The sequence below is a fragment of the Acomys minous genome, assembly GCF_964271855.1.
Source record: "Acomys minous genome assembly, chromosome: 6".
NCBI classification, from domain to species: Eukaryota; Metazoa; Chordata; class Mammalia; order Rodentia; family Muridae; genus Acomys; species Acomys minous.
The window spans coordinates 113191615-113200184 of record NC_140487.1 but is presented as its reverse complement, the minus strand read 5'-3'; the positions used below and the strand labels follow the sequence as shown (position 1 = coordinate 113200184).

The window sequence follows — 8570 nt, the reverse complement described above, 5'->3', positions numbered from 1 at the left end:
TGATGCCCTCTTTTGGCCTGCAGGTGTATGTGCAGGCAGAGCACTGTATACATAATAAATACATAAATGTATTTTTTACAAAGTTGACATCTTTAAAAAAAGTAGTTTATGAATTTATTGTCATTCAATAAAACCTGATTTGTGGAAGACAGTCTGTCCATCTGCTTCTGAAAGAGAGTGCGCATGACAGAGAGAACAGGTCCTGTGGGTAGGGGTGGGGCACTGTGCTGGGCGGGTCCTGTGGGTAGGGGTGGGCACTGTGCTGGGCGGGTCCTGTGGGTAGGGGTGGGGCACTGTGCTGGGCGGGTCCTGTGGGTAGGGGTGGGCACTGTGCTGGGCGGGTCCTGTGGGTAGGGGTGGGCACTGTGCTGGGCGGGTCCTGTGGGTAGGGGTGGGCACTGTGCTGGGCGGGTCCTGTGGGTAGGGGTGGGGCACTGTGCTGGGCAGGCCCTGTGGGTAGGGGTGGGCACTGTGCTGAGTGGGTCCTGTGGGTAGGGGTGGGCACTGTGCTGGGCGGGTCCTGTGGGTAGGGGTGGGCACTGTGCTGGGTAGGTCCTGTGGGTAGGGGTGGGCACTGTGCTGGGCGGGTCCTGTGGGTAGGGGTGGGCACTGTGCTGGGGAGATTCTGTGGGTAGGGGTGGGTAAGGGTGGGCACTGTGCTGGACAGGTCCTGAGGGTAGGAGTGGGCACTGTGTTGGGTGGGAAAAGGGTGCCTAGGGGAGGAACTAGGGCCTTTTGGGTCAGAAAACTCAGCTGGGGTTTGCTTCTCTTTCAGGTGTCAGAAATACTACCCCACCCTGCAGCACCGTGAATCACTTGTCAAAGAGCCCAGAGAACCTCTGGCGGGGATAGCACCGTTTATTAAGAAAAAATCAGATAAAGACCACAGGGGGGTTCCCTCTAGGACCAGCCACACACGTCTGGGCCTGCTTACCCATCAATTGGGTCCTCAGGCTCCCAGATAGGTAGGGCTATCATCGCCCCTCCTCTCCTTCCCAAACGGAGGTCTCAGTTGCCCCAACCCAAGGCACTGGTCTTCCTGACCCCTGATTCCCCACGCCCTGGGCCTTCACCTCCAGAAGAGTGGGGGGAGGGGGCCTGTCCTGGTGTGGCGGGACCTCATTGCTGGGCTCTGCCTAGCAGGTCAGGGGAAGAGTTGGTCTCCCTTGCAGCTCCTGAGGGCAGGGCCCTGGGCTGTGGTGGTGGGGGGGTGGGGGGGGGAATGCAGGTGGAGGAGGGCTGGGTGGGAGGGGAGGCTGCCAGGGACGTGGGACTTCTGGCTAGGTGGGTATGGAGGAGGCTGGGATGTGTGTGGCCAGTGGGGGGAGTGAGCTGCCTTCTGCTCCCAGCACAGTGGCTCAGGCCACTGCAACATCCCCTCATTTGGTTTGGCAGTGAGGTGATAAATTGAGGTTGACACTCACACCAATGAGGACTGTCCACGGACTGCTGATACGGACAGCCCAGCTTGACTTTGAAGGGAGGAAGTGAGTGTGAGCAGTTCTGAGCCCTACCAGTCATGACGCCTGACTCCAAGTCCCCACCCCCAGTAGCCTTCTGAGGAAACGTCTTCCAGTCCCCTTGTCCTGCCCATCAACCTTGGGGCTCTGCCCACGCATCTGTGGGAGCCGGCGCACCCACCCTCCAGTCCAGCCCAGGGTGGTAGCAGCAAAGCGTGGCATTGCCTCAGTCTCTTACAAAAAAAGTCATAATAATATTAATAATAATATACTCGACATTGTCAGGCTGGGTTGCTGCCCAGGAGTCCATGGGAGGCAGGCAGGTGCCTACGAGGGGCAGGCACGTGTGTTGGCCCCTGCCTGGGCACGATGCTGCAGGTCCAGGGGCTGTGGGGGTGGGGCTCCAGGCCGGGCAGAGTGCAGCACCAGATTCTTGATACAGCCTGTGATCCCAGAAGAGAACTTGCCCTTGGTCAGTGTGGCCACATCTGGGGCACCACCTGGGGAAGAAGAACGTGACAGTGGGCCAGTGGTAGACCCAGAGACGTGAGGACTCTCGACTGCTGTCCTGAAGGTGCCCGTCCCCGTCCCCGTCCGCCTCAACACCCTGCCGGGCACTCACCAATGTAGACGATATCCTTGGTGTTTACTGCCACATTAGGACCTGGGGACCGTCCGCTGACCAGCTCCTCACCGTCTACTTGGATAGATCCTCTCTGGCCCTCTCTGCAGTGCGACAGGGTCTGAATTCCCATCCTCCACAAATGTCCTCCCCTTGTCATTAAGACTCCCGGTCGGCAAATATGGCTCTTGCTTGCTTTCAGTTTGCTACGTTCCTACTAGCCACACGTAGCCACCTTCTGAGGCCTGGTCCTCAGGTGTCCTCTCTTTAATAAGCCAAGCCTGGGCTCAAACTCCACCTCCCACATGCTGGGATCACAGGAGTGTACCGCCACCCTTGATCCCGCACGGCCAAGCACTCTGCTTGACCGCAAGGTGCCCCCCCCGCCCCCCCCGGCACCCCGTATTAATTTCTCATTCTGTTTCTCATATCTCAAAGCCTCCTCCGTGCTCCCACCCTGGGCTGGGGGAGTGGTATGTGCTCCTGATGCCATGCCCACCTCCGGTCCCTTCCCCTAGCACCTGGCTGGACTCCTTACCGCAGCGCTGTCACCCGATGCCACTCGCCATCATTGATGGGGTCTTCAGAGACAAGACGGGCCTCCCCACTGCCCAGTTGGTAGCTGTAGTAACAGAGATCCATGAAGGTGTGAGTTCTGGGGTCGGGGGCAGGAAGTACAAAGGTGCTGATGGGCTAGGGGTGTATGGCTGGAGCACCGGAAGCTGCAGCTTGCCATGGGAGAAGCCAGGGATGGAAGACAGCGATGGAGGTGCTAGGACTCACCTGAAGACAAGATGGCCATCCTGTAGTCCGAGGCTGATGAAGTCCTTGCTGCGGCTGGTCTCTCTCACCTGCCAAGGAATCATGGGGTCTCTAGGGTCCCACACTGAAGAGCTGAGACTCCGAGGCCTTCAGCCTCAGCCTTCTCTCTCTCTCTACACTGCCCTGGCCAGGAGGCCAGTTTCCAACCCTAGAAATCCCAAGACCCCCTGGTAGATGTCCACTCACCACGCCCTGCCAGAGCAGAAGGCCATTGGCTGTGCTGGTCCGAACCTCGAATTCGATGGTCTCAGGTACTTCAGGCAGGCTGGGGAGGAGGAGCAGGAAGCAATGGGTGAGGGGAAGCCGGCCACTCAGACTCCTGTTAACCCTGCAGGCCCAGAGAGTCAACTAACATCATCTTACCTCCTGGAGAAGATGTTGCCAGGGAGGCCTAGGAAGCCATTGTCATGAAAGTAGGCTCCATATTGCCCAGGGGCATCTGCGAGAGTGTGGGAGACAGTGAGTGCTTCTCAGTGCTCATTTTATTTTTATTTATGACTAATTATTATTGTGTTTGTGCATAGGATGTGTGTGTGTGTGAGCCTGGGCGTGCTCATGTCATGGTGTATGTGGAGATCAGGTGACAACTCTTAGGGGTCATCTCACTCCTCCCAATGTGGGTTCCAGGGGTCAAACTTACGTCATCAGGCTCGCATGGGTGAGCGCTTTTTTACCAACTAAGCCATCTCATTTACCTGCATTTCTACCTAAAAAGGTGGGGGGGGCCAGGGGAGCTTGCTTCCCTTTATCTCTCTTGCCCCCCCCCCAGCCTCCATAGAGGAATGTTAATTCAGAGCACATCCAAAGACCTTCCAGGTCTGTGCGATCCAGCTAGAAAACAACCACGCCTTTAATCCAGGAGACAGAGGCAAGCAGATCTGAGTTCAAGGCCAGCCTGGTACAGAGCAAGTATCAGGGAAAGAAGAGCTTAGGTCCAGGCATGGTGGTACACACCTTTAATGTCAAACGATAAAGGTAAAGATTGTAGAAAAAAAGCACCCATGTTTGAAAGTGATGTCTAATTGAATGGCAGAAAAAAAATGATAAATCAGAGAAAGATTTGACTGTGTAGGAGAAGAGAGAGGAAAGGGAAGCTACTTAATGGGCAACGCAGAGAGAGAGAGAGAGAGAGAGCGCGAGAGAGCAAGAGAGCGAGAGAGCGAGAGAGAGAGCGAGAGAGCGAGAGAGCGAGAGAGCGAGAGAGCGAGAGAGCGAGAGAGCGAGAGAGCGAGAGAGAGAGAGAGAGAGAGAGAGAGAGAGAGAGAGAGCAGACAGCTTTACCAGGACAGTAATAGAGACACAGGTTGCAGAGAGAGAACTCAGGTGAAGACTGAATGAGCCAGGAGGTTAGAGCAGATTGCTGGAGTTAGTTTGAGGCCAAGAAGAGCAATTCAGGGCCTGAGAGAGAAGCCAGGTTGATTAAGTCAGCTGGGAGAGGGGTTTGAGCCAGAACAGCTGAGCTGAACCAGCCGGCCCAGAGCTCAGAAACAACAAGAAAGAGTGAGCTCATTAAACAGTAAGTCTCAGAGACTGAAAACATTTTAGGCCTAGTTCAGATTGTGCAGAGGCTCAAAGCAGAGGACCAGGACCAGAGGCAGCTGTTTTGTAGACTGGGCTAGCCTGGAAATCACATAGATCCGCCTGCCTCTGCCTTCCAGAGTGCTGGGATTATAGGCATGTGCCACCTCGCACAGCATCTCAAGCGCTCTTAAAAGCCGAGTCACCTCTCCTGCACATTTTTACATTTATTTATTTATTTATTTTTTAAAGATTTATTTATTTTATGTATTGCATATGAGTGCTTTATCTGCAGAGAGGGCACCAGATCTCATTATAGATGGTTGTGAGTCACCATGTGGTTGCTGGGAATTGAACTCAGGACCTCTGGAAGAGCAGGCGGTGCTCTTAACCACTGAGCCATCTCTCTAGTCCACATTTTTACTTTTAAATATGTGGAAATCCAGAGAATTGCATTGTTCAAACTGGCACACAACAGACGCTTGCTGACTGAAGGAAAGTGACGTCCGAGCGGTTCACAGGCCTAACCAAGGCCGTCTTGCCAATAAGCCTGTGTATGGCTCTGTGCCTCTTTGTTCCTACTTATATCTGTGCGCAGCGAGCTCCTCCCATGGGCTTGTTTTACTTGAGGACCCAAACCGAGGTCTAACTAACTGGAGGAAATGAGGCTGAGAGACCAAGACCAAGGAGAAGAAGAGGCCACCAATTTGCCTAGCTGGCCACAGGGAGTACGCACCGTTGCCTCCGCTACCTTCAAGGCGCCAGTCAGACTCCACTACGCCGTATCCAGCACCTGTGGGGAAGGGTGGCATCTAGTTGGTGGACACAGATACCCAGGAACTGTGTCTGGCCCCAGAGGAAGGTAGAGAAGAACTAATAACCATACCTTGCTGGCAGCGTGGACCAGAGAAGCCGGGGAGACAGAGGCAACGGGCACCCCGGCAGGTGCCACCATTTAGACAAGGCTCTTGGAGCTGGCAAGGGTTCTCCTCATGCTCACAGAGGTCACCTGTGGGCCAAGGTAGAAGTGGGTGGGCGGGCAGGAGCTAGAGTTACCCTCTGACCCTTGCGCTGCTGGGCCCATGTCCTGCCATGCCCTGCGCTGGCCCTGGTACCTTTGAAACCATCTTGGCAAAGGCACTGGAACTCATATTCGCCCGCAGGCATGCACGTGGCGCCGTTGCGGCAGGGCTGGCGTTCGCACGGGGAGCTGTCGTAGCACTGCCCCACACCCTGGCTGCCCAAGAAGCTGTAGGTGAGGTCCAACCGCTTGCCATTCACAGAAACCTGCAGATACGGGGAGGCGGGGGGGCACCAAGGGGACTCGTGAGGTGCAGAAGCGCGGGAAGTCAGGCAGGGACATGGAGAGTGGCATGGGACCCTGAGTGCGTTAGGGAGGCCTTAAAGCTGAGTACTGTGTACCCAGTCTTCAGTATAAAGTGGCTACTATTATCCCCATTTTAAAGAAACTGGCTCAGCAGAATATGGGTGCTCCCAGGGCTCCGGGAGTGGCAGGGGGTCCCACATGGACCTCCTTGCTCCCACTGTACCTCTGGGGGCTGTTCCTCACCTCACCCACACAGCCACGGAAGTGAGCACTCATATTGGTGGCTGGGGACAGCTGTACAGAGGGCTCCACGCCACCCAGGTAGAGCAGCGTGTGCAGGTTGAGGCCTTGGCTCTTTCCTGGTGAAGAGCGCAGCACAGGGCGCCCCCCATCCACCCGCAGGCTGCCATCTTTGTTGAGGCGCTCTGCAGACACGCGGTGCCAGCGTCCCAGGGCGAGTGGCTCGTGGCTCCGCAGAACAGCCAGACCTGAAGAGACCAGAGGCAGCAGTGGGTAGCAGAGGGATCCTAACACTCCTGCATTCCAGGGTGTGATTTTTTAAATTTATTTTATTTATTGCATATGAGTGCTTTATGTGCAGAAGAGGGCATCAGATTATATTATAGGTGGTTGTGAGCCACCATGTGGTTGCTGGGAATTGAACTCAGGACCTCTGGAAGAGCAGGTGGTGCTCTTAACCACTGAGCCATCTCTCCAGCCCTCCGGGGTGTGATTAATGGGATACTTCTCATAGCTTTCAGGACTCTCTGACCAGGACTTTGTGGTTAGGGGTGGCCTTAAAGTCACAGAGAAGTGTGCAAGGACAGACCTCAGAAAGCCTGGCTCCAGAACTTACCCCTTTTTGCCTCCCGGCAACATGGTGACCCAAGGATAGTGTAGAGGTTGTCACCCAGAGGCTCCACCCACACATGGCACCCAGTGCTTACCTGACCCTAACTCATAGCGGAACTCCAGGTGGCCACCAACCATCGCTAGGGACACAAAGTCTTCCACAGGCTCCATCTTGCCTCCATTGAACAGCAAGATCCCATCGGGTGCCAGTGGCTTGAACTCCACATCCAAGCGTAGTTCGTGGTGCGTATTGGTGAGAGCTGGTAGTGCCAAGTAGGAGCCAGCACCAGACATCGATGGAGTAGTCACCGTCACACCTGTAGCAGCCATAGCTTAGCTAGGAGCAGTGGGGATAGCAGAGACCTGGGCAGGATCCCCACCTCCCCCATACCCTACCAGAGTCTCAAGACTAGCCCTGCCCATCGGGTTGAGGATCCCTGGGGAAGACAAAAGTCCTCGGGGAATCCCAGGCATGGGACTCAGGCTGGACAGGAATGTGGCTCATTGATTTTAACATCTTCTTGCTCTAGATTAATTTTATTTTATTTTTAAAAAAGATTTATTTATTTATTATTATGTATACAATGCTCTATTTGTGTGTACACCTGCAGGCCAGAAGAGGCCATCAGATCACATTATAGATGGTTGTGAGCCACCATGTAGTTGCTGGGAATTGAACTCATGACCTCTGGAAGAGCAGTCAGTGCTCTTAACTGCTGAGCCATCTCTCCAGCCCCTAGATTAATTTTTATTACTCACAGGACTTGCTATGGCCCCAGGGTGCCTCATACAATGTCCCCAGCCGTGACAGAGAATGCTCACCTTCTTCACACCTCATCCCTGAGCGGCCCAGGTGGCAGCGACAGGTGTAGCCTCGGCCATCTGGCCGGTTCACACAGGTGGCGTCGGGCCCACAGGCCTCTGGAGGAACAGTGAAGAGGCACAGAGGTAAGTCAGCAGAGGAGAGTCTCATGCCTAAACTCTGCCTCTCACCCCCCCTGGGGACCTTGACTCTTAGGACCAAGTCAGCATGGGAGGACCATCCAGGGCTGAGGTCCAAAGTGGGGGCATAATCAGAAGACAGATAGTTCCAGAAGAGGACCCCTAGGGAGAGCTGTGTCATGAGTGGCTTTACCTATGTTTGGTTTTGCTTTTAGGCACTCAAGCTTTGGGGCTCTGGTTAGCTTGGAACTCAACTATGTGGCTCAGGCTGGCTTTGAACTGGTTTATGATCCTCCTGGCAGTGCCTCCTGAGTGCTGGTGTTATAGGTAAGTGCTCCCACCGGGTATATTTGTTTGTTTGTTTTATTTAGATTTGTTTTTGCTTGCTTTTTGAAACAAGGTCTCATGTAGTCTAGGCTGGCTGCCCTCAAACTCTCTATGAATCTGATGACCTTGAACTTCTGACCTTCCTGCTTTCAGGAAGGGGCTATAGACATGTACCAGGGCTGTTTATGGTCTCTTTGAGACACAGTATCAGTGGGCTTGCAATATTAAGACTGGGGGGGGTTGGCAGTAGTCAGGGCTGTGGCTGAATGGCAGATCACTTGCCTAGCATGTGCGAAGCCTCAGGTTTAATCACAGTGTGCGCGCGCGCGCGCACACACACACACACACACACACACAGGTGTACCTAGGTAAGAGTGCAGGGTATGGGTGCCCAACTCACGTAATGAGAGGCAGTAGAGGCCCAGATGGCAGTGTCTGGACTAAGAGAGATTAGTCACCTTCATGGGAGGGGTCTTAAGTTCTTGAGGAAGAGGAACGAAGACATGGGGTAGGATACTCACCTGGGTGGCAGTGCAGGGCTTGTGAATGCTCACAGCGGCTGCCGGTGAAGCCAGCAGGGCAGACACACGTGTAGCTGCTGCTCTCAGAATCGTGGCACTGGCCCCCGTTCTACAAAGCAGACCCAGACATCAAGCCAGGGAGACCCCAGCCCTCCCCCTCCCTGTCCCTCCAGAGGCAA

At 54.7% G+C, this 8570-nt stretch overlaps 1 protein-coding gene across 4 annotated transcripts in view; it reads right to left on the bottom strand.

Annotated features, from left to right (window-relative positions):
• Positions 1–840: 840 nt before the first annotated feature.
• HSPG2 (heparan sulfate proteoglycan 2) overlaps positions 841–8570 on the bottom strand; it is a 104906-nt gene continuing 97176 nt past the window's right edge. For all 4 annotated transcript variants that reach the window (XM_084787905.1, XM_084787906.1, XM_084787907.1 and 1 more), the window contains 13 exons: positions 8392–8500; positions 7424–7522; positions 6697–6918; positions 5993–6237; positions 5538–5709; positions 5309–5431; positions 5159–5215; positions 3268–3343; positions 3091–3169; positions 2866–2933; positions 2621–2704; positions 2083–2186; positions 841–1960 (listed from right to left, as the gene is read on the bottom strand). In XM_084787905.1, coding sequence (XP_084644031.1) covers positions 1788–1960; positions 2083–2186; positions 2621–2704; positions 2866–2933; positions 3091–3169; positions 3268–3343; positions 5159–5215; positions 5309–5431; positions 5538–5709; positions 5993–6237; positions 6697–6918; positions 7424–7522; positions 8392–8500 — 1611 coding nt within the window. In that variant the 3' untranslated portion in view covers positions 841–1787. The remainder of the gene's footprint in view (positions 1961–2082; positions 2187–2620; positions 2705–2865; positions 2934–3090; positions 3170–3267; positions 3344–5158; positions 5216–5308; positions 5432–5537; positions 5710–5992; positions 6238–6696; positions 6919–7423; positions 7523–8391; positions 8501–8570) is intronic.